At 42.4% G+C, this 26,708-nt stretch overlaps 1 protein-coding gene across 1 annotated transcript in view; it reads left to right on the top strand.

Annotated features, from left to right (window-relative positions):
- The window catches only part of LOC308151683 (shisa family member 6), a gene marked incomplete at both ends in the record, with an annotated part of 44,721 nt that extends 18,816 nt beyond the window's left edge, over positions 1-25,905 (top strand). The window contains 4 exons of the mRNA XM_080524596.1: positions 18,773-18,838; positions 20,008-20,028; positions 21,162-21,296; positions 25,274-25,905. Coding sequence (XP_080380722.1) covers positions 18,773-18,838; positions 20,008-20,028; positions 21,162-21,296; positions 25,274-25,905 — 854 coding nt within the window. The remainder of the gene's footprint in view (positions 1-18,772; positions 18,839-20,007; positions 20,029-21,161; positions 21,297-25,273) is intronic.
- Positions 25,906-26,708: the final 803 nt, after the last annotated feature.

The raw sequence follows: 26,708 nt of genomic DNA, 5'->3' as shown, positions 1-26,708 counted from the left end.
AGTGGCTTTGAAGGCCATATCGTGTAATAGCAGCTATTTTTCTTCTAGCAAATAATTGCTGTGCACAAATTTCTGAAGTGCATGAACTGCCCACCAGGAAAGCCGTTTTCTAACATAAAATCATACACAGTCAGTGGCTCTTTGAATTCTCGTCTCGTCGTTTAAAAGGGCAAACTAAATACATACTGTATATTACTGAAAATAGTCTCTTGAAGAAAATGTCTCTTCAGGTACAAATAATTTTAGATCAGATATTCTGCTGCTAGAACACCATACTGCTTTTTACTGGAAATATTGGTTGAATCAGTTGAATTAGACTTTTAGTGAGATTTGTTTGGTGCGACATATATACTGTAAGCGACATGACCCAAAAATACGTCTAAAATCTTTCGGGGTGGAGAGATAAAAATACCAGGTGCCTTTATAGGGCAGTAATGATGCATGTAGCGCTCGCCTCTACCAACCTTATCATTTCCCGTGTCTTGATATGTACTGTAATATGCAGGCAAGGAGCACAGCGGCCCTATCAGACCAGATCTCGCCCAGGGCGAGTGGAGCTTTCATGGGTGGAGGGGTGGAGGGCGAGAACTGCTGCCCCAGGCGCTTCATATTCTTCCTGTTTCTCTCAAGCCTCAGACAACAGGCTGGAGAAAATGACTGTGGGTGCCGCCAACTGTGAAATTAATTGAACTTGTGATCCGAGGGGTAGGGACCAGTATCTACCCTGAGGAGAGAGGCAAGTGTGTGTGTGTGTGTGTGTGTGTGTGTGTGTGTGTTTGTGTGTGTTTGTGTTCACGCTTACATTAGCCCATGACAAAGGAACAACAGAGCTCTGGGGCACTGCATCGCAGGTCAGTTTGCTTTATGAGATCACTCCGGACGTGGCTGGATTACTGCGAGAGACGACTTGGGTGACATTGCAGACGAGAAGTGTTTTGTTCTGTCAGTTCAGTTCTTGTCAGGGATTTTTATCTTGAGAAAGCAGGGCCTTTCACAAATCCTTAATGCCGAACAAATCGGATACATCTTTTCAAGCACCAAGCTTGTCTTCTTTGAATGAAAACTCTCACAAATAAGTGGATTATTGCTATAGGTACAGACCTTGTAGAAGTAAATCAATGAATACACAGGAGAAAGCACATTTATGAACACAGCCTGCTTGTATACTTGTACAATAGTCGGTCCGTTAACTGTGTATGTTTGGATATGATAGAATTTTATCAGTGGACTCAAGAAATCAATTACAATAAAGCATGCATCTGGACACGCTGATAAATGTTTGTAGGTTGCTGTTACACTTTATTGGGAAATATATTTTCATTGGCAGTCCGCCAGAGACAGAGGGGATGCATAGAGGCTGGAGACAGACTGCAGATACAGTGCGTGCAGTGCGGAGAGTAGGCCATCACTGTAGTGCATTGCTTTAAGCAGTTTTTGTCCCTCCGATGGTTCCCAGCTATGCGGTCTCTGGCTCCATACAATGCAATCTGTGCTGCCCCACATTGGATAAGTAACTCACATCCAGGTCACAATGCACCATGTAACACAGCAGCAGTGGCAGCAGCAGCAACAGTAGCTGCAGCACAGAATAGACTCTGCCTTGAGGTGGATGGCTGGGGTTTATTAGTAAGAGCAAGCTGCCTAGGCCATAGAGGTGTAAAGAGAAACTATTGCAATGGCTAGAGCATGGTGTCAGTGTACAGTATGTGATATGCTGTATTTAGTATATACAGTTTTGCAACTGTTAGAGCATGATGTCAGAGTAGAGTGTCCATCATTAATTTGGTCTACAGTGAAAGGTGTGTTAAAACTAGGAAAAAGTCAGGGGAGGCGAAAGAGCACAATGAAGGGTGTGATTGTGTTTACACCTGTCAAACAGTATGAGTCAGAGGAACCTGATAATAGATAATAAACGCCATGATAACTAGACAAGTAGAGCTTAACAACATTATGAGCTACATAATTGGGGTGTAATTAAGACAACCTAACAAGGCGGTATTAAAAAGATGTGTTAATACAGCAGAGTGAACAGTCAAGCTCCCTCTTGGAGTGTGGAAGAACAGTGACAGACTATTCTACTAGAAATCTATTAAATCAAGATTGAGGAGTTTTCTCCCTCAGCCAGATTTTTTTAGGGCTTCGGGACAAAAAAAACTCCACCACAGATCATTTGTCAAGAGGAGACTTTACCTCCCAAAATGGCTTGGGCATGCATTAATTATGGATGTCTTGCCAGAATACATTGTTATGGACAATTTTCAAAGAGGTGGTGTGGAGTGAATTGCTTTTCCCGGCATATTACGTTAATGTCTCTAGGCAATGTTGATAGAATATCATCTTGCTGATATTCAACAAGATGATATTTTGCTTTCCAAGAATGAAAATGCAGCGTGACATTCGTTTATTTATAGCAATCAGAGAGTATAGTGATATTTAATTAGAATGCTTTGAATATGGCGTTCAAATATCATGACCTTCATGAACACAGCCATCTGTGTTGCAAAAAGGCTATGGCTGCTGCATTCCTTAATCAATTAAAACGTGTAAGCTTTTAAGCCGCATTCCTCCAAATATCTGAGATATGCATAATAATGACCTTATTACCGAAGCTGTGGCAGAGCGCATGGGCATTGTGTTGGGTGAGATTGGATGCAAAAAAAAACAACACTTTTATCACATGCAATCTCTCCTTCAGAGGACCCCGAAGGAAACGAAGAATAAAATGGAGGAAGGCAGGTTGTAAGGGAAACAAGAGGGCTGCTGAGAAACCAGCCAGTCAGAAACCAGCCACTCAGTGCGAAATTGAAACCAGACTGAGTCATTCGGGGCATGAACACAGCTTTAGTCATCTATGGTATTTGTGAAGGCGTGCTGGTGCATGGTCTATTGCAAGGTGCAGGAAAATGCACTTTGTCAAGGACATGGGGTCTTACTACAAATAACAAGTATCAGCTTTGAAAAGTGTTGTGTACAGGAAGAAAATCCAACTAAAGACTGTTCACAGAGAACAATTTTCTCATATCCAAGATTTTTCTGTGCTCTACAGTCGATACAAGGTTGGTTCTATCCTCAGGATAGTATTGAGGTTGTAAGTACGTTGAATGTGGTATGTAGCGGCACGTGAGAACCAGGAACCAAGTACAGTACCAGTCATTCTGAGAGTTACAAGACTCAATGATGATACCTTCTGAATAAATATGACATATTCCCACTGTGATAACAAAGGAGGAATTGAAGCCATTACAGACCAGCTACAGGCATTCATCAAATATATGCTGTCCTCCACCCCCTTTTAGGGTGCATATCTGGTGTTTCTTCTGCAGTGTAGCCAGTAGCGTACTACTTCCTCTCTATCCCTCTGTACAGTTTCTCTGCTGTTAATAAAATCCCCCCAAAAATCTAAGAAAATCTTCCTTCTTCTAGCATTATGACTGCCAGTGGCCCCTACTATGACTGGTGGATAGATGATTCATTTACTCATTTACTACAGCTGGTGAAAGGGGGAACAAGTCGGCAACCGACCAAATGTTCAGACTTTTATTCTGAGAAATGTAAAAGAAAATCAACATTTTTGATGAACTAACACAGCTTATTTTGGGAGCCTGCTAACAATGTAAAGTAGTGTTATAGTTAACTAGGTAGAAGTTGGGATTACTCACCGAATCCATTGCATTGCAATATTTTGGCTCGACTAGCGAGTGTTTCATTGATTTTCAACAACGTTGAAATTTATTTACATTTTTCCAGAATAAAAGTCTGAACATTTGAATTGGTTGCCGACTTGTTCCCCAGCTGCCGTCACAAATGTGTTTGTTGTAAGTCACTTTGGATAAAGGCATCTGCTAAATGCCAAAAATGTAAATGTAATGTAGTAGCAGGACCGTAGTTGTACCATAATACACTCATCATACTGTACAGATCATTGACACACAGGTGTTTATTAGAGATAACATTACAATCTAATGACTGATACAGTACAAGAGGGAAAACAGCAGTCATGCTACATGGGGATAAACACATAACATTTCACTACCTGGATGGAATAGAGGCCAGCCAGGTGAAATAAAGCACAGAGACAGGGAAGAGCTGTCTACTGAAATAATTTCTTCCCACCAGAACCCATGTGTTAGTCTCCGTATGCTTTCCTCATTAACACCCATATTACTGAATTCAATATTCTGTGGCGTTATTTGAAATGTTGGTAAGCTCTTTATTTTACAGCCCTCTATTAGGTGGTATTTATAGGTGGTATTTACATAGTTTTATGACATATTAGCTTTAATTATATAAAGAGGGGGACAGATTACACCTTTAACTGCTGTGTAGTGCATGGCTCTCAATGAATACTTCAGAGTATTTCAAACACAGCAGAGGGAAAACAAACGCACGTTTTTTCACTGAAGAATAACAGAGTTGGAGAGCAGGGAGGAAGATTAAAGCATTGTAATCACAACACTTTTTGCACTCAATCCAATCATTCCACCCCACAACTTACTCATTTATTCTTCACACACACACACACACACACACACACACACACACACACACACACACACACACACACACACACACACACACACACACACACACACACACACACACACACTGTCATCAACTGTGCTCCCTCCCATCCACTAATCAACTCACACCTAACCTCCACGTATCAACGCAAACATCAACAAACCAATTGTTTTTAGACTTATGTCATCCACCTGCTACAGTCGTCAAATGAAAAAGAAACCTGATTTAGATTATCATGCCTTACGATACAGTATCTGAACATTCAATCTCCAACATGAAGAACAAGAAAAGGTTCTGTGAATATGCAGGAACCTGATGTACTATCCATATGTACCATACTAAATGATTACATCAATTGTCCGAAAAGCGTTGAACTTTAAAACGCAATTAACTGAACATAGTTGCAGGGATCCAAAATGAATCATGTCTGAATTGGGGTTACGTCTCATCCTCTGATTACTCTGGTGGTGGGTTTTGACAGGATTGTCTTTCCTTTGAATTAAGTTGAGTGCATCTTAGTAATCACACGCTTGCATAGGGCTTGATATTGAAACATAAAAATGCCCCAGAATATGCCCAAAGTTTGCTGGCAGAGCGAACAGAATTTTATTATCTTATGTCTATTCACATCATTCTGACGGAGTATGAATCTGGCCACTGTGCTGTCATGTCATTTAGACTTTGCAATCTTTGTACCTTGCCACAAATGTTGCTAACGGCTATGGATTGGCCTTTTTACTTTCTTTTTTTAAAGTATTGTATGCAGAGGTAATGAAATCTGTGTGCACCCTCTCGGTTGATAAATGTGTCCGGGAGAGGTTATCAATTATTCATGATGGCAGAAGTAATATTCAGATAAACACACCCATTGATTAAAACAGAAATGTACTCGACAGTTTATTTTTCACCGATTGTCCAACGGTTGGGATTCTCAAATCTCCTTAAATCTGAGAATGATGTACTTTAGTAGATTATCATTGAATATAAGCGGTAAACCAATATCTATAGAAAATGACCAGACTAGCATAATACTGTAGGCCTACAGAGTACTGTAATTCACAGTCAAAACTATGTACATGTACAAATGACAAAAAGCGGTGTTGATATTGTACAAATGAAAGCTATTTATGTGCAATTATAAACATTATGATTTAAATGACTCAATTGTGATGCATTGGCATCTGGCATATTGCCTTGACAATGACATTATTCAATGGTAGTTGCTAGAGACGCAATAAAAATGTCACGAGAAATGCAGAAACTGCCAATAAGAGGCAAGCCAGATAAGGAGATGAAATGGAGGAAATTAAATGTACTGTGAGTGCTGGCATATTTAGTACTTGACCTCTTTATTCAGAGGGAGCTAGGAGGTGTGTCTCTGCTTTATTGCCCTTTAGTGGCCTGCACTGACTATGTTCTTCTCAGGAAATGATTATGATCTTTGGTTTCTGCTTATGGCCTAGTTTTCAGCACTGACATTAATGAAGCCAATTAAGATTAGGCCATGACTTTACTCAGATCATTCTTTCTTTTTTTATTATTAACTCAAGTTTCTGTTTGAAGTTCATCTGTTTTACCAGTCTGATCTGGCAGGATTATATCTCACTCAAAGACATGCTATTCAATGGAGACCAACAAAGTGAATCAGACATCATGTACGTCATGTCAACATCATGTAAATGTCCTAGGGTTGTGCCTGAGGTTGAACTGAAAATAAATGTGTGATGTGTGTGTGTGTGTGTGTGTGTGCGTGTGTGTGTGTGTGTGTGTGTGTGTGTGTGTGTGTGTGTGTGTGCACGCACGCTTGTGTGTGTAAGTGTGTAAGTGTGTAAGTGTGCAAGAGTGAGGTGTCAGGCCGCAGGCTATGCACATGCTTTTTGCAATATCAATACCGTTATCGTTAACAGCCCTCATATGAGGTTACCATAGCAACACGTAGAAGTTATGTTGTGTGTTTTCTCTCTGGAAGGGACAGATGTTTGATTTACACTGGGTTTGGTGTTGGTGTGGACCTAAAAGCTTACACTCAATATGCATGGTAATATCTTTCTGGCCCTGGCTTGTGTGCCGAGCAGCCTTGAGGCATGTTCCCTGAGCTGCAGTGTGTGAGCCTGTTGAGACGTTCCCTGTCTGGAATGGTTGGTTGGATTCTAATGAAACCAGAGGATGTTCGCACAGGCTAAATGAGATGGAAGAACGGATGATAAGAGTTTCCCCTCCATGCTGCTAGAGAAGACAGATGCTCAACGAGCAACGTTCTAGCTTGTCTATGTCTGGGATCACACCCAGAAAGCGAAAACATCTCAAACTCGCTGAACAACTGACTGAGCATTTCAAGCATTCACATATTCACGTATTCTCATTAATTTGGGCTTAATGGATTCGAGAGAGAGCTGATTGATGCTCATTGATATTCATGTAGATTGTGTGGCATCGGCTGAGCAGAGGTACGGATGTGGCAGTGTTTGGTTACTGAGGGAGCAAAACAACTATTAAACACTTCAGTTGGATGAACAGATGTCTGGTTAGAGCCAATCACAGGAGACAACAGAGCAATCAGAAACAGAGCCGATTATTTGGGCCAAATAATGTTCTGGTGGATTTAATGAATACACTTCTCTGTTTATTTCAAAAATGATGTGGGGAAACTGGGGTTCTCCAGACTTTTACAAGGTTTTATCCTTGTATAGACAAAGAAGTCACAACATGGAACTGAACCCATTGGTGTAGCCAACACCATGCTCCAACCAACCGAGTTCCCCGTACCTAATTGATCTTGGAAATAGGGCATACAACTGGTTATTGAGTAGATACGATTATTTTAATGGTTAGCTATGTTTTTCGCCACAAAAACTCATTTAGCAGAGGTACATTTCTGGATGTTGCGGGAGAATAAGTCAACAGAGTATATTGCGTTGCATAATGCAGGCCATTACCTGGGTCTACAGGAGCAGGGCGAGGGCACCACGGCTCCCATTAGATTAGAAACAGACCATTCATGGTTCGCAGGGGACGCGTTTGTCTTGTGGCAGTCACCAAATATTGTCTAATGGTGACAAATGCGCCCTGCAGAGTACAACTGTACTCTCCTGTATAGGGCCTGTTCATTACTGGAATTCATTGTGCAGTGTGGACAGACTGGGTGATATTGTGTGAATTGAAAGGCACCAATTTACTTTAACAATATGCAGGGGCTCTCTTAATCCCCCACTAGACCTCATCAATGAAACGAATGGCTGTGAATGCAGGGGCCCATGTATCTTTAACTAGCTCTGCTATATAAGGCTGCTTTAAATGCCCGATTGCAGAACCTGCTTAGTTGGCGGCCCTGGAATGTAAAATGGAAGTGCCAGCTTTTATCTGTGGAGCTCCCTGCTCTGTCTCGGGTGGTCCACGCATAACAGGGTCCTCAGGTTGTCCATTGTATGTGGTGCCAATGACATCTTTGAGCGACAGATCACTTCCTACAAGGTTTGATCCTCGTTTAAAGACGTCTTGGATGGTTGTGCAACGACTGTCTTGTGTCTGTGGACAGGTTGACTGTGCTATGCGGGGTAGTGTTAACCTACCCCAAGACTTCACGCTGTAGCTGGCCTAGTTAAAGGGGTATTTTAAGACTTCCCAGACGGGCTTATTTGCCCTCTAACGGTGGTCTGTCTCTTTCTCAAGTTCAAGTCCCTTCCTTCTCAGGCATCCTTCTCTTAGAGGCGGAAGGAATGAGAGAATCAGTTTCCATTCATTTTTGAACCATGCACAAGATGCCTTTCTATCTCTCTGTCTATATCCTATATCCTAGTCTCTCTTCTGCACTCAATAACACTGGCTGTGTAATATTGGCTGCTTTATTACCATAGAGTTGGTTGGTAAAAGTGCCAAGGTCACATTGCCTTGCTCTGTTCTTGAAATGTATGGTGCATAGATTAGAATCAAAGTCAAATGGAAACTGTTCTGACCTTGACTTCTGGTTTGCTTTATGTTGCATCTTTTTATCTATATAGACAAAGTTTCATAGCTTTTAGACTGTAGTTACTAAACATAGATTAACATGAAGCCTATTGTTGTTGATAAGCGAATCATTGGGTTTAACAGCTTACATTAAAGTATTCTGATGAAAAGGAGATCAATTGATGCTCATGACCCAGCAGTGGCTTTCAGCCGAATTATTTCACTTAGCACCATTTTTTTGTGTTTCAAACTAATGTGATTTCAGTAACGACAGATTGCCTTGATTTTAATAGCCTTTGCCAGAGTTATGTGAAAAATTAATTAGCATGACATTATTTGAAATTGTCTCTCCCACTGTGCCCTGTTATTTGTTTCTCTTTTCCATGCCCTGTTTTTTTTTTACTTTCTCTCTTCAGATTGCCTTTATGAATGATGAACTGCTCCCTGGTTTTATGTCATCCAATATTGAAAACTGGAAATGAATGATGAATTTCCATATCTGCCGTTGATTGTTTAATATGCCAAAGTGATAATAGATTTTTAATGGAGTCAGCAAGGAGGTGGTGTCCGCCAGTTTGTAATAGGACCCATTATCTCTCATACACTTCTGATAAGTGTCTCTGGAAAGTAGCTGGAGACCTTTTGTAATTGGGTTTACATCTCCTCCTTTCACTGTTTGAAAGGCTTCACTGGTGTGTCAGCTATATAATTTAAACAGGGTGTATAGGATCGCTGTATAGACTCCCCGAGTTCCAGTCAGAACATCGTTTTCTCCGAGACAAGAGCAGACACTGCAGATAATATGAGATTGAATAACAAGATAGATCATAGTCACTTTATGCCTACTAGCTATTCAACTTGAAGGAGTCATAACCCACAAAACCAGTAGATGGATTTGCCTCACACCTAAAATGGACAAATGGATGATGGTAGAACTCTCAGAGCGTGTTACTTAAGTATGTTACTCTGTCTGACAATACATTGCAATCATAATCATAGGGGTGCATTCAAAGGCATAACATGTATATACGTATATATTATTATTAAATATATAATTAAATATTATATTATATCATATTATTATCATTATTATTATTATTTAATATTAATTCTATATAACCTGTATTCAAAGTCATCTCACAGCTCTTTGGGATGTACTTTTCTATTATTTACACAGATTTAAAGCAGCCAGTCTATGATCAAAACACAATAGCTGCGGACCTATACTTTCTGTAAACAGTCGGATTAATCTCTGCTTTGCTTTACTGTCTTTATTCAAGTGTATCTTAAAAAAGAAAACCAATGCGTAGGCAAAGCGTGATGATCTCTTCCTGTGTCTTATGAAAAGAGCTTAAGATGTTTGGTTAGTGGGAGAGAGAGACATGAAAGAAAAGAACAGCATTTGACCCGTGCAGGCACACTGACAGCAGCAGTCTTCAGATGGAGGAAAAACAAGAGCCGTTAAGAGATAGCAAGGATTTCAATTACTCTGCAGTTTGATGCGCTCGCAGGCGTCACGGCTCCAAACAAATCGGTCCCTCAAATCGTTGTTTGATTTCTCCTATTCAAGGCCTGCAAATGAGCACTGAGGAGACTCCTAGTGTGGAGTGTCTCTCCTATGCTGAGATGGATGATTGTGTATGATGATTACACATGTTTTATTGTCATAGGCATTACTTAAAAATGGTTAAAAACTTGCTCTCATCTGAGAGATACCTTTGATACATTCAACTACAGTATATCATGTAGAAAGAATGTCTTCACATTCAGTACATTACATCATTCTGCTGTTTTTGTGATGCAAATACAGGATGCATGGTCCAGTAATGGCGGTACGAATGCCTCGAGACAAATGCTTTTAGGGCCTCTTCAGCCTTTGATTTTCCCATTGAGTGAGGTACAGGATCTGACTGTGGCTCAGCCGAAGAAGAAAAGAAGGTTGTGGGAGGGGGGATGGGATCATCATAGAAATGCCATTACTGAGGGAGGCATAACGGAGGGTGTTATTGATTCGCTGCTGCTTACAAAAAGAAGAGGCTTTTCAGAACGTTTTGGTGTGTGATGAATATTGATCATTTTCAACCTGTGTTTGAGCAACCAAAAATGGAATTCAGGGGTCATAAGAACAAGAATGGGAGGTAAACATAAAGGGAAACTGCAAATCATTGATTCTGACAGCGTGAACTGGCCTAAGCAGGCAGTCAGAGTGAAACTGTAAAGAGGTAGAAGTGTTTGATTCCTTGACGTTGTGATGTGTGAATACTGTACCTCTCCCAGAGACAGGCTATAGATGAGTCATTTTACCTCATTCCATTCAGACCACATCTCATTCTCCTAGCTCTTCATCTCCTTAGACATAACCTCAAACGTTCAATTTATTCCCCCTGGCAATTCACCATCACTTTAGTCTTTCGCTTATTCATATCCCCTAAAACCACTAATGACTTGGCCTCCTGTCTATTACAGCAGAGCTACATCCACAATATTTCATATCAGTTCTGTGCTCCTTTGACCTGTTTCTTTGGCCAATTTGACCCAGCCTACCTACCCTTCACCTTCTTCCCTGACCTCTCTGCTCACTGATTCTGACAGCTCTCAAATACTGTGAAACCCAGCCCTCCATCCACCTCCCTGTCTTTCATGCCCTGTTCCTTCTCATCATGTTCAGCCTCCTTCCTGTCCCTCGTCTCCCTCGTCCCCTCTCGTCTTTGTCCATCTCAACTTCACTGATTGAACCTTTCTTTCAGATTACAGAATAAAAGCCCCTCTCATGCTACACTCCAACCCAACATGAAAGGCCATCTTGTTTAAGAACCTTCCCTCAAACGCACAGCCATCTTCAAACTAGATTTTATCTTCATAGAGACTTATCTTTCCCTATGTCCGTCAATTTTCTTTTTCGGAATATCAGAGAGCATTGCCTGTCTGTCAATGTCTTAGCTTCAACCTGCATACATTAAAATAAGCCTGAACATAATAACTTTACTTTTATCCTCTGCCTTCCATTGCATGCTCAATGTATTCTTCTGCCTGGCTTGCCTTCCCCTTTCATGTGAATCTTTCCACATCACTTCTTCCCTCTGTCCAGGTCAGGTATGTGCTCCAAAAAGACATCACTGACCATCACTGCTTTTGATCAATATCTCCCAGCACCATTTTTGTCCAAGTATCTCCCTTCAGTATAATCTCCTACTGGTTCAGTCTCTTCCATATTTCTGACATCTCTTTCATCTCAGTTTTTGGATGAGTACTGTAAACATGTTCTTCTGTCCCCTGCCACCAAATTGGTATGACAAATGTATGTGTATTGTACAGTATGGGGATGAGAGAAATTGGTAGCTTTGATCAGAAAAAAACCCTTTGAGGATATTGCCACTTCTACCAGACCTGTTTATTTTCCTCAACTACTCCACTGTTGTACTGTACAAAGTAGGCTCATTAATTAGCTCAGACTCCTGCACAGTGTTAGGGGGGCGGCTAGGCAGACGCCCACACAAAGACAAAAAACAAACCCAATAACACAACGATGCCAAGAACTCCTGCAGTTCCTGTTTTGTTACTGTAATGCCATGACAGTTATCATCTGGATGTACAGTATACACCAGTGGAGGCTGGTGGAGGTAGAAATCTGAGGAAGGGCTCCTGATAATGCAGGGAATGAAGATAAGGACTGGTATCAAAAGCACGTCATGATTCCATTGATACCATTCCTTATTCCTCCAATTTCTACCTCTACCAGCCTCCACGGGTAGGCCTATACAAATTAATGCCTAGAAATGCAGGGCACAGTGGTTGTTCAGTCAGAAACCATGGTGAGACACTGTGGCATAACCCTCGCGACGGGACACGGAGCGCTAGACGATGCAGTGCCGTACTGTGCCACCCACCACGGTAACACGGCGAACAGGCGTAAGGCGGCCAATTATTTCCCTTAATATGCTAATGAAAGGGACTCTCACTGCTTTCCAAATAAAAGAGCCATCTCTAACATGCCACTGTGCACAGTCTGTAATTAATGTGGGCATTACCAGACTGGAGTGCCGACTGCAGCCTGCCGCTGTTTATTTGAGATACTTAGAACGGCGCTCATCATTATGGGCGAAGGCACAAGCAAAGGCGACAAATCAATGAAGCCCACAGCTTCTGGAGGAGCAGCGAGCGGCTCGGCCGTCGCTCCATCACTAGCCGCCTGCCACTGTCGGCGCGCGGCAGCTCAGCCTCTCAATTTCTACGAGAGGATAGCACTGCATTAATCATAAGCCTCATGATACATGCTACCAGACGAAAGCCATCCATCCAGCACAGTCACACAAGGCGCCTTGCTGTGTTCAATGACTATTAATTAGCATCATCATACCCCGAAACGGTTTGCGGGGTTGTGAGCGATCATTTAATTAGGTAACTTTAGATGGAAGATATATCCCCAAACATTTTTGAGGAAAGGGTAACCAGATAAGGAGCAAACAGCTCATGCAGTTCCAATAAACAAACTTAACTGTGTACAATAGTACGTACACTATGAATCTTGTTTGTTATGTAAATCGATACAATTAACGGCTCTAATCATGTTGTGGAACACATTCTCCATCAGATTAGTTGCGTAACAAGGGTGTTGGGGAATACGGGAGGCTAGCGACTTCAAATCCTCGGAAAGTGCCAGAAGTGCGAGGGAGACAAAAACAACAACACAAGATACTGAGCCAAGTCATCCCTCATTCCCTGTAAAGCCTGTACAATAACACCCACTTCCTTCATGCTTTATGCCAAAGATTCTATGAGTAATTGGAGAAAAGTTAGACAACGGATGGCACCTCACAGACCTTTATTATCGATGAGTGTGAGGGTGAGCAAGCAAAACCACATTTATAAATAGGACTAACATTGCACCACTTATTTACTTACTTATTAAGGCCTTTGTATTATTCGGGTACTATCATCCATTGACAAAGAACTTCCATCACATTGTATCCTGTGACGTCCGACATACTTCCTGGTGGTCTTGGGCCTTTTTTGGTTTTCCAGGGTTTCAGGTTTAGAGAAGGTGTTATTTCTCTACAGTCCTGTCCAACTCCACTTCTACTTATTTAGTTGGGCTTCTATTGTTTTTTTGTCATGTGATTTACCATAATCTCATAGTGTTGATGGTATAAGACCAGTGAATTCCAAGAAGACACCACAGTCCCCACCAAGCAAGTGGTTCGAATAGCAAAAAGACCGGTAGTGCTAGATATTGAAATTGAAATAAATGAGAACACATCCTAATTCATGTTTTGGCCCAAAGCCTGCTGTACAAACACTGTATGAGAAAGAGACTGTTTTTTTAGTTTCCTGAAGGTCGTTATACGTACCTTCTATTTGTACTTTTATTTATACCTGAGTGTTTCTCCCTGCATATAGACTCCATGTCCCCTGATGTCCAAGACTCAGTGTTAGATGTGGGATTTCCTGTAAATGAGTCAGAAGGTCAGCCTGAGGGGGAAAAAGGGTTTTACCTTTGCTTGACTGGAAGCAGCATGCCAGACCAGACTAGACCATGATTCACCTCAGTCTCCTCCAAGACAGCATGGAGGCGGGACGAAACATGATCCATAATTGATGGGGACGGATCAAAGATCCTTATGCCAGGGAGGGCCCCATGGGGGAAGACGTCATCTGTAAAGCTAGCCTAGCACTCTCACCCCCCTGTCATTGGTCTCTCTGAGGGGAGGGAGGGTTGTCGGAGAGCCTTAGAATCTCACACAGAGACACAGATCTGTCAGTGTAATAGATGGGCCTCCTAGCACATAGTTGGAGAGGTCCAGAAAGCTCTCGGTTTCTCAGGCTCAGTTTCCAGGAACACCTAGATTTGAAACCTTTTATCCACCTTTGGTTTGTTACAATGAAATTAACTTCTGATATTGTACCAATATATACGGTACAGTGCCTTCTCTGCGAGGCGTTATGACTGTGAAGTTTACAATGTGCATGATTGAGCGATTTTGTGTGTTCAAAGTGTTGACTTTTAATGAGTGAACTCAAATTAGCAGAGCTCTATGGAAAGCTTGCAGAAATTGAAGTTAAGTATGTAAACATTTAGATTCTGTATTCCGTACACTTACGATAAAATGTCAGTGAGCAGCCAACTCCAGCTCATAATTGCAAAGTCATTAACAGATCGGAGTCATTTTCCAGTTTGTGGTGTTTTCACAAAGCCTGACATTTCTTCTTCATTATTTAATCATCTCACTTATTAACTATTGCCTAATGCTGAAATAGGAAAATAATTGTAAAAACAAAGTAATCATTGAAACAAGAGTAGAGAAAGAGAAACTCATTTGCAGTTAATTTTCTGCGCAATGTACCAAATACAATGACCCCTTCTTGAAAAGCTTAGCCTCACTAATATTAATTGAAATTTGAACATATAACTCATCCATTGTAAGAGTGTTCTCTAGTGAAAATACCCATTACAGTTCATTCCAAAAAAGCAATGCTGTTTGTATATCCTGTTTATAAATGTATTTTTTAGTTGTTGTTTTTTTACTTTTGCCTGTGGATACCTTTGATAATACAGGCTTTCCCCCTATGTCACCAATACGTTTTCAGGCTTTTTTTGCTCTATTCAACTTGGATGTCCCTCTTTCTACGGACTCATCTACCAAGAAGATGTATGCTAAGGCACGGATAAAGGCAGCTTTGAATGATGTTACTTCTTCCATATTTAAGAAGACATCAGATAAATCTGTGCTTATCCTTGTTAGCAACTCAGTCACCTCAGGAAGAAGCTCTTCGAGGCAAGATCAACCAACGTTGGTAAAGTTACAACATGTTTTTGGTTTGTGTCAGTCATGTACAGTTACTGCATCGCTCCTCTTATACAAACTAGTGACTTTGGTTGCACTATAAATATTTTACGGTGAGTAAAAGCTGTATATATAGGCTACCATATTAATTACAAAATACAGGTGACACCTTCACCGTTTGTTTTCAGTATGTGGTACAGAAAACTAGTGATTTTGTGTCGACACTGGATGGCATTGGCAGATGAGCTGGATGAAAAATGCCCCGACCCCCTGAAGATTTGTCAATGTAGGGCAGATACAATTATAGACCAGCATTAGTTAGCTCCTGTGTCTCAGCGTGTCTTAAAGCAACAGTGACAAGTGTCCAGGCATAAATTGCATCCTGTTCAAAGCACTATGACTTATTGTGCCTCAAATACTGTACAGTGGTGGTGGTAGTATACTGACATGACCAGCCTGGGACACTGATACGTTTCATTCCTTGTTTTATCCTATATGCTCCGAACAGCTTTATTAAACCATTTTGATGTGTTCTTTGTGAATGTTTTCTCTTTAAGGCACATTGACCGAGTGAGTCAGAGTTTACCAGTGAGTGGCCTCCCTTACCCACGTCAATGTATATAATACACCAATACTCATAATTGAAGACACTTTGACGAGAAGCGGCAACTACACTGTTACATGCACATGCATATTATTCCGTTGTGGAACATTGTGCACATAGAAACCTCTGGTCACAGCCCATATCAATACAAAGCCCATTTCAATATGAAGCCTGTGTTGATGGAAGGCTCTGTCAGCCAGGGCTGTAAACTGTCCCAACTGGTCCGTGTCCCTCGCTCCCCCACAAGGTGTGAGGAGAGACAAGGTGAGCCGCCTGTTGGACCCACACAGCTCTTCACACCGTGCCAGGGTAGTGACTCGGCATGGGCTCTCGTCATGACAGGCGGCCCATCCATCTGTCAGGTTTCTCTGGCAGAGGCAGAGCAGGGGAGGGTTTTTAAAAATGGATCTGGGTCACAGTGGGATCCCTCCCTCTGCTCTGTCCATCCTCTGGAACCTGAAAGGGCTCTTTTTCATTTGTGCCCAATATGCCTCCATTTGTGCAACCAAGCCTGTATGACATGCTAGGGCGATATTTTCTGCTGCATTATCTATAATGTACAGTATACCTAGGCTGTAAGTGTATATATTTTACAGTGGACAGCAAAACATTTCTTGGGGTGAAAGATATGATAAGTAAAACATTGACATACAGCATCAAGTCTGGATGATTAATCTCACAAAACCGAAGCAATCCCAAGGAATCTGCTCCATTTTCCTGGCCCTCATTGTTGAAGGAGCACTTTAACAGTTGAAAGACAGAACCTGCGGTGCAGAGGTTCCATAACTCGCACTATTCTGATTATGATGTTACTCATTTCAAATTCCTCTGCGCTCCAGAGCCCCGCAGGCAGCACAGCTGTTCACGCAAATGGTCCTCGCCTGCCGACGTACTAGACTGGTTTCACATGAATGGACTCCTCTATATAGATCTATAGATCTATAGATCTCTGTGTTGTATGACTACACAATATCTCAGTTTGATTCATGCTTGGTACATTTCCATAGTGATGGGTGGGGAAACGGCGGGGTACTGAGTCCTGGCTTGTTTCCATCCCCTCACTGCAGACTATTTTCGGTGGTTTATCAGAGATAAGCAGCATTTGGAGATTAAAGAGGGAACATTTTCTGCAAAACAATGCCATTTAATATAATACCGTTTTTAAAAGTATTATATTTTAAGGGGCTGGGCTGTTCTCATCTTGGATTCATACTCAGTTCATACGCAGATTTAGAGATCAGCTCTGATCAGACAACTGTGAGCGTCTGAGCGATGAGATACAAACTGTATCATAACCACTATAGTATAATACTGTAGTAGCTGTACTAGGCAGTTATTACATGTACCTGTAAGCAAAAGGAAAACCAACAGAGAAGGAGAGCATTTGACTGCATGAGCAGTCAGTCAGTCATCCAACACAACATTTGAACCATCTTTAAAAACCGTTGGCCTCTTCTGCCAAGTTTAAGAGATGGTCGGCTGGTCTTCCCTAAGGATGGGCAGTTTGTGCAAATAGGGAGATAGCAGTGTTGTTGTTTTTTTTTCAAGTAAGCTGTTTGGTTGCCAAGCTCAAAGCAGGTTCGTTTAATTCAGCCATCTGAAGATCATATAATTGGTCCCTTGATCAAACCAGAGTGATTGAACAGCTGTAGTGAGTGCAGGGATTGGGCAAAGTCGTTGTTTTATGTCTGTAAAGGATATTGGGATTTGGAATACCAGTACATTGTCATTTAAGACGGTTTAATTGGACAATGTTTTCTGTTGTTGGTTTTCTGCTCTATTGTGCTTGTCTGAAAGATGCTTCCTTTAGAAGCTTTGTAAAGTCAGGTTTAACGAGGAATTTGGCGCTATTGTCTTGATGACTTTGACGTGAATATTCCACCAGAAGGTTATTTTTTATTTATTTTTTCCTTTCTTTTCTTTTCTTTGCATTTCCAACTACAGAGGATAAAGAGAATGAAATGCGGGCTTGTGTGTCTCTTTTGTAACTGTCACTTCTCACCATTAGGAAGTCCCTGTAATTGAGAGAAACCAACTGCTCTCATTCACCAAAAAGAACACACTCTCCTATCACTTCAAATTAAAACAAGTAATTTGAGTCTTACCAGGTTACTATGTTCCATTCTATTGTGTTAAGTCTTCTAATAGGATGATAAATGAACTTGTTTAAATGCAAATAAGGTAGAGTTATCAAATATTCATGCCCTGTATCGTCTTCTGCTGTAGAGGAAAGCGTGCTTTGTGTCGACTAACCAGACGTAATTGAATAAAGAGAACTTTTCATTCTCTCATATGATTGGAAGTCCCATAGCTGTCAGAGGATGGGGATTTGAAATTAAATCTGTCTTACCTCATCCTTCATTGCTCAAAGGGGAAAGTATAAAATGACTGCAACTGTGAATGTAGCATGAAAGGTCATGTTTCAACAGACCCATGCTTTTAACATGGTAACAAGCTACCAGTGAAATGGATGCCCATCAAGCCCATGTTGTTATCATACCTCAGTGACAGATCAAAGGAGACCATGAATCAATGGACAGCAGTGATGCAGTCCTCAGCGGTGGCCTCTGTGGAGGATGACTGAGCACAATGCCATAAATCATGTGAACAGACTTCATGAAGACCTCTGACAGGCAGACACAGCAACACACTGCTATTTATAGACAGAATTCAGAGTTTGGGCTTTGAGAGAAAAAGACAATTTACACAGAAATGTTGTCAGTGGGAAATATTTTGCCACTGGCAAATTTGTTTTGATGTTTGTTTTAATTTAAGGTGGAATCCACATTTCATATAAAAGTAAACAACATCAAACATTTATTAAGAGGAACGACATGAATATTTTCATGTTTTGACATTCATTTTCTACACGTAAAATATGTTTGATTTTTAATATTAACCTCATGTTTTTCCCCACTAGGCAACCACCAACATGACTATCAACATAGTCACCTGGATCTTACAGCTCTACACACACCTAAAACGGGTAAGGATAAGATTTTAAGTAAATCTTAGATTATTGTTGGTACTAGTGTTGTCCTAATCAATATTTCACATAGTGACTTACAATTTGTAGAAATACAGAAGAAGGTTTGCAGAAAGTTGGTGCAGTCACAATCATTCCAGCACTAATCTCATGTGACATAGAATATAGAGATTTACAATGCCCATATGAACAGATCACATGACAGTTTCCACACTGCCATTAGGTAGCTTTTGGGTACGGTATGGCATCCTGATGTCTTAGTTTACCCCAGGACAAGGATGATGCATCTTTTGCCAGCTCTAATATGACACATGGACATTGTCTAACTTGAAAATGAATTGAAAGATGCTCTTTCAGATGTCTGAACGTAATTACTAACAAACAAACAAAATTCTGGAGGGGATATTAAAAGCTTAGATAGCAAATGAAAGATGAAATGAAAAGTTTGAAGAAAATGAAAAACAAAAATGTATGATAATCAAATCTTATCTAAGTTCACTCAAGTTATTGAAAAACGTTTTCAAATATATATTGCTCCCTTATCTATTTCTTTACATTTATTTTTCTATGAAAAGAGAAACTTTTTTTTTGCATGGATTTACCGGTCACACCTCTAAACCACAGTGAAAAAAGAGAGAAAACCATGTATGTTTTATGCTTAAGTGTCTCTCCATCTATCCAACAAGATTGGCCAAGAACAAAGAAACGAAGAAAGTTACTAATATTTTTTCAGAGTTCATCTCTGAAACATTACACTCACCCTCTGTTTCAATATAACTGGAGCTATAATTTCCATCTTTTTGTCAAGCTACAGTAGTATCCCCTCTTCTTGGATTTTTAAGGGCCGTGATTTTCAAAGGCAAAAAGACAAGAATGGAGAACTGGATTGCTCGCTGAAACAAAAACTGTTTAAAGGCATCAAATCTGGGCAAATCAAAGCTGAAGATGTTCCATTCAGGTGTGTGCGGTTCATGACCTGAACAGCACCAAGCATTTATATCTGTTGACTAGTATGATCAGTAAATTGTAGCAGATGTGTATGTAACTCTATCAATACACATAACAATGTGGCTTGCAAATAAAAAAAAGTCTGCCACGTTGATTGAAATTACTCTGAATCCTGTTTCTCATAATTCATCCCTTTTCTCTTACTTCGATTTGTTATGTAGCCCACAGAACAATGAGACATGGTAAGTAATACACATATACCCCTGAGGTACATGTGTATTCCCTTCCTTTTTCACACATACTGTTTACTGTATGTCAACGTCTGTTGTGACAGTGACAGTGACATCCCGCAGAGCACTGGGGTCGAGGCAGGGGGAATCACTCTTCCTTTATGCTCAGACTGAATGCACCAGTGTTGAAGCTGAACTCTTTCTCTTCCTCACTTTTCTCTCTTTATCTCTCTCCTTGCTCTTGCTATTGGTTAACTCCTACGCACTGTTTGCATTTGTGAAATTTCATTAAGAACTGTGTCAATATTTCAGTCCATGACCTCTGTTGGAGCTGATCTCACACACACACACACACACACACACACACACACACACACACACACAAACGCACACACACACGCGCTCACACAGAAACTCAACACTCAACTCTCTCCTTCCTTCCATCTCTCTGGCTCCCACATACACGCCCACTCTCTCATTTTGTGTCTCTCTCCCACTTACCAAACTTTTTTTCTGCCACATGCTCCTTGGTGTTGTGTGTCCCTGTCCTCTCTGCCGCAGTAGTCACCCAACCCTATTTATAAACCTGCCACCAGTGGCCAGTGTCTCCACCGAGCCCTGCCGCCACCTCACCCCCCTGCTGCTCCAGCTCCAGCTGCCTGCACCACCGTGACTGCGTGTCCCACATATCCACAGGCACACAGGCCAGCCAGGCAGGCGGCGCAGAGCAGCGGACCGCAATGGTGCCACACTTCCTTGTGACAGCCAAAGCACAGAGTGCAGCCACAGCCAATCAAATCACCCCAGGAGTGCACTGTTATGTTTTTACAAATCATGTAAAACTCAGGTTTGAAGAAGCGATTTGGTGGACTACAGTGCAGTCCACACAGCAGTACCCACCCACCCACGTCCACTCTCTCTCTCTCTCTCTCTCTCTCTCTCTCTCTCTCTCTCTCTCTCTCTCTCTCTCTCTCTTCCCTCCAATCTCCTCAAACATCCCCCTCGCCCTCACACTCCCTATTCCCCTGTCTCGCCCAGTGAAGACCCCCTGTGTATCAGCCCCCTGTGTGTGACGTCCTCCAGGCTGCTGATTGGCTGATTGTGGCCTGATTGCACTGCGCCAATCTCCTCTGTCTCCCCTGCAGAGAAGCCCCAGCGGATGAACAACATCCTGACATCGCAGACGGAGCCATACGACCTCGACCTGGACTTCTCCCGCTCCTTCCAGAACCTCACCCACCTTCCACCCTCCTACGAGCTGGCGGTCAAATCTGAACTAAGTAAATATTCCTCTGAGAGAGAGAGATCGAGAGAGAGAGAGAGAGAGAGAGAGAGAGAGAGAGAGAGAGAGAGAGAGAGAGAGAGAGAGAGAGAGAGAGAACTAAGTAGGTGTTCCATTTCATCTGCCATCTTGTTTGCCTGTGCTCCTGCCTGGAGCCCACCACCAGCACACGAGGGGGGAAAAAGGTTAATCTTTGCACATTGCATTGAAGTATTGCCACACATGGCTGTACCAGTGAGGCAATAATATCCCTGTATGGATGTTCATTACAGGGATATGTACATAGTGGTGAACATAATAAAAAAAAAACGTCAATGGGGTTATGAGATGAAATGGGGGAAGCCATGCCATGAAACACACAACCAAGTCATCAAATCGTCTGTGTCGTATGGCCATTCCCACATATCGCCCCATAGACTGACATCTAATTGGCATGTAATTTGGTTCCATCTGTGGCCCATTTCATGTTGCTAATGTCTGTTAATGACATTTCTCCAGCTGAACATCCCCGCCACAAGCCTATATGCCAACAAGATGGGACTAATGTCTTAGAAATGCTATCTGGGTCGCCTCGATTATCCCCATTACATCCTCTGCATGATGAGACTTTCATAATTCTCATCCTCTATGACAGCTGCGTGATCTATGATCTTCTGATCTCCAGTGATTGGTCACATGGGATCACATTCTAGAGTGGTCGTTCTTTCCCGTTGGAGTGTTCAACAGTGCAGGGTGTACAGTAGGTCATTTAGTCATATTCAGCGTGGACACGGAAAATCGATGTGTCTTAACATTGTGATGTGGACAACGTTGATAACTGAATCATATTGCTTTTGTATCCACTGTAGTGCTGTTTAATAGAAAGAAACATACAAGACCACTCACCACTATCCAAGGATTCTATGACTTTGAGTCTAAAGAAAATAGAAGTCTCCTACATGTAACATATTAATATTACATATTAATTAATGGCAACTATGCAACAACAATATGTTTTTCCCTTTTACACTAGGCCCTATGTTACATCTAAGGGAATGTAACATGGGGAGGGAATGGACATACTGATTCTCTCTCTCTCTCTCTCTCTCTCTCTCTCTCTCTCTCTCTCTCTCTCTCTCTCTCTCTCATTAACTAAAGGATCCTCTCTTATCTTGTAAGCACACAGAAAAACACAGAGATTAATTAAATGACATTTGCTGGGCTTCTGGAATATTGGTCAGATAAAACGGTATCCTTTTCTAGTTCCCTACCTCCTTACAGCTTTGTGACAGCTCGTCTTATAGGAAAGCTATTTAATTCTCTGCCTCGCCTGTGATATATGTAGTGTAAGTACATGGATGACTTTTTGCAAGGGGAGGGCCTTTGGAAAAAATCCCAAAAGTAATATAATTAGTCTTTTTTTTTTAATGAAACCATCTGGATAGATGAGGACGAAATCAAATTAGTACGGTTAATTTGTTATTCTAAATGCACACGCTCTACCCGTTTTGCTGCTTCTCTTGTCCTCTCTGTCCTTCAGCAGTGACTGGGAATCAGAGATGGAGGACACTCCTCTAAAATAACCTGCTCAGCTCCTGGAAGGAGGCAGAGAGAGAGAGAGAGAGAGAGAGAGAGAGAGAGAGAGAGAGAGAGAGAGAGAGAGAGAGAGAGAGAGAGAGAGAGAGAGAGAGAGAGGCAGGAGGAGTCTTATTTGGCTCTGTTTTCTTCCTCCTCAATCACCCTAAAAGGGATTAGAACACTCTTTAGAACAACACAGCCTCTTTAATCCCTATGTGAGGAACAAAGCAAAACGATCTCACTGTGGCCCTCTTTCTTCTACTATGACTTAATCCAAATCCCTTCTAAAGATCACTTTTAATTGATGTTTCACAAGTTTCACAAGTGTATGTGCATTATGTGATTACTGTTGCTTCCGGGCTAGGGCAGCGTGTTTGGATCAATAGCCGCCATAGCTAAATATACTCGCCATATTGAATTTAATCTTGGAGAGTGGAAGCTTTGGCTCCATTAGCCACTGTTAGGAAGTTGGGATGTTTGTGTTTCACCTCACGTTTGAGACCCCTTGATCCTTCTCTCAAATCTAATGAATTTTCGAAGTGCAAAGTCATATTTGCATGACAGAAAAATGAACCCAGCGTTCAGTCTCTGTAAAAAGAAAGTAAAAAAGGATGGACATATTCATCCGCTCTGATGAATACATGATGTGAGATCATACACACGGTGCCCCAGGCACACAATAGTGACCTGTCATTCATATCAATCCACTATGGATGGAATCTACATCAACCTGGTAACAACAGACAAAAATCGCAGTGCAGAGCCATCTCTGGCTGTCGATGTCAATACTTGCCAAAGCAACATGCCAAGAGAGTGTTGCATCATTCACTCAAGAGTTAATGCTAATAATGTAGCCTCAAGCCCTTTGTGCATTATTTAGGAGCCACATTTTATCATAACTTAAAATCGAAGTATTTGAATGCCAAAGCTAACACATCTAAGCAGAGAGAGGGCCAGAACTCGTCTTGTGGGGGCACATATGGCTCAGTGCCAGAAATGGCAAGTATTATATTGCCCAGTCTGAATGTGTGTGTGTGTGTGTGTGTGTGTGTGTGTGTGTGTGTGTGTGTGTGTGTGTGTGTGTTGTGCGGGGGCAGCTCTGGGTGAGAGTAGGCAATTTGTTATAGGCCAGCTCTGGTATGAGGAATGTGTCCCCGATATGTTCCAGTAGTTACTGGGCTATCTTTGCTCTGAGTGTGGTTGAGTAGTATTGGTGAACAAAGTCGTACCTGGGTCATCCACATGCTGGCCAAGGTCTGACCTTTTCAATGCTAAGGAATGGCAGCCAGAGCTGGCCTACTTCTGGCCCGGGGAGCAAAGTGGTATCTGGGCCACATCCGGACGCAGAAGTGGACCAGATCTGGGCCATCATTTCTCTGCTAACAGGGGAGTGTAACAATCAATTCAATCGATGTCTTTCTTCCATATGTCAAAGCCTCGTGCCACATTGTGAGTTACAGCGATCCCTCTATAACACCCCTTCTGGCAATGATTGGACACTTAAGATCGACCTATTCATCGAGCTACGGGGCATTCCTGGTGGATGGTGGGCGAGCTGTATCCTCAGGGTTCGTTATCTTGACATTTCCTTCCATAATGTCACATCTAGAGTGAACCCTGGAGAAACAGACAGCATGTTATCGCCACAGGCCTGACCTGGGTCTCCTTCATTTGGAATGCACAAGGCTGGGGGAATCAAACCCCACATGTGGGGCGACAATAAGGTGACCTTCTCTACCCAGCCATGGCATCCATCCAAAGGGGAGAGTTCTAACATCCACACCCCCCAAAAAACGAAATCTTCATACTCCTAAACCTCAGTCTAGCAGCAGTGTTGTTGGAACATTGTTATTCCAGCTCAGTGCTCTTGAGGAGCTCAGTATGTAACTTCTGCTGAGGTAACCCCCCCCCCGGCTACGTATGACAGCTAGTTACTAGTGTTCCAGGGGAGCACCACCTCTGGTCATCAGTCCCATTGAAAAGCAGGTAGCCTGTTGGGAAGTGATTCGAGAGGTGCCCGCGGCAGGTGAAAGACTTCAGGAGTGTGTTGGCACTCACTGAAGAGTGTCCCTGATTTTTGGCATGAGAATTAAACCGCTGGCTACCTCCAGAGCCAGGCATACACCATTGACTGTTAAATTGTTGACTCTCAGCAGGCAGGCTCGCGGTAGTCCTCTCCACACCCGAAAAGCAGTGCAATTATTGTGATGAGAGCTGCTGCCTTTTCCCATTAAAAAATAGTTCCAAAATGTTTTTGGATGGGATATGTAGGAGTTGACATGCTCAATATCACAGTAGAACTGCTGGGCAGATCCACCCAAGGTAGACCGGAGGTATGGAATAATTCTCTCTATCGAGTGTAATGTTTCTCATTTCCCTCCCCCCTCTCTCCTTGCTCTCTCCCTCTGTGTAACTCAGACGACAAGGACATAGATGAGTACTACATGCGGAAGCGACACCACGCTGACATGGCGGTCCGGGGGACCCCCCACTTGGTGAAGTTGAACTCCGAGCCCCAGCAGCAGCAGCGCCAGCGGCCACGCAAAGTCCAGCGGGCCATGTCCCAGGACCACGTGCTGTCCCCCGCCAGGACCCCGCGGCACGACTACGGCCTGTCCTCCTACAGCGGCGGCGGCATGGTCTCCTACGGCAGCAGCCGCCATCTCTCCGAGGAGCAGCTGCTCTCCGCCGACCGCCTCCACTCCCAGGACCCCCTGCTCTCGCCTGACAAGATGCTGACTCTGCGGCGCTCTAACTTCCGGAAAGAGGCCATGTCGCGGGCGATGTCCCACGCAGACATGTTTGTGCCCACCACACCCGTGGTCGACCGGGCCTACAAGATGGCCAAAATGCACGCCCATACCTCCCATAGTAGCTCCAATGCCGACTCGTACAACACACTGACGGTCAACCCGCCCCCCACCAACAACAAGAGGCAGCAGTTTGCCTCGCGACGGACACACACGGTGGACCACCTACAGTACATCCCAGGCCCATCCCACCACCATAACCAGTACCGCACGGCCAGTAAGAACGAGGTAACTGTTTAACCAGAGGGAGGCTGGCCAAGGATTCCCTGTGTCAACAGACAACAGCTGAGATAGCAGAAACTCTCCAATCAGCAAATGTCCCAAGCAGAGGTGTGCAGCCTCCGTAGGTTTTCTTTTTAAAGTAACCAACTAAAAAACTCTTCTTGCTTTCAGCACACGCTCTCTGTATCATCCAGATTGGGATCATCACAACTAGAACCAACAATCACAAAGACATCTGTGCTTTTCTCTCATAGAGCAACATAAGGGCTTTGCACGTTGACACATAAGGAATGCTTTAAGTCAGGGGATGACTGAGGTTATTTTCTAAAAAAATGGGGATGGAACTGGAACAACTTTATAAATATATACATATATTTACTATTTGTATTTTCAGTCCTTGTTATAGCTTTAGAGATTCTTATTGAACTTAAATGGTGTCAGCACTTCAAGGGGTGCCTCTCAAAATTGTCCCATTTCAATGATGAAGTGGATTTGTGGGTTAAAAAGCACAATTATTGAATTGTTTCCTTTGTTTTCTTGTTTTATTCTTCTCTTGGTAAAGGCCAGCACATATCAGCTTATTAGTGAAAACAGTGGCACTTTCTGTTGCATAGATGATTGTAAATAGGCTATATTAGCGGCATATAGGAGAAAAGCTGGCCCTATGGAATTATGGAATTATGTTTGTACCCAGAATCTATAGTGGATTCTATACTAATGATCACAATGTCATATTAGTCAAATCTCCCAGACTAATACTTGATTCTACAAATGTGTACAATAATGTGTGTGTGTGTGTGTGTGTGTGTGTGTGTGTGTGT

The sequence above is a fragment of the Nansenia antarctica genome (assembly GCF_963989245.1).
Source record: "Nansenia antarctica genome assembly, chromosome: 2".
NCBI classification, from domain to species: Eukaryota; Metazoa; Chordata; class Actinopteri; order Argentiniformes; family Microstomatidae; genus Nansenia; species Nansenia antarctica.
Note: the sequence above shows the minus strand (reverse complement) of the source record. Positions and strands in the feature narration are given on the sequence as shown.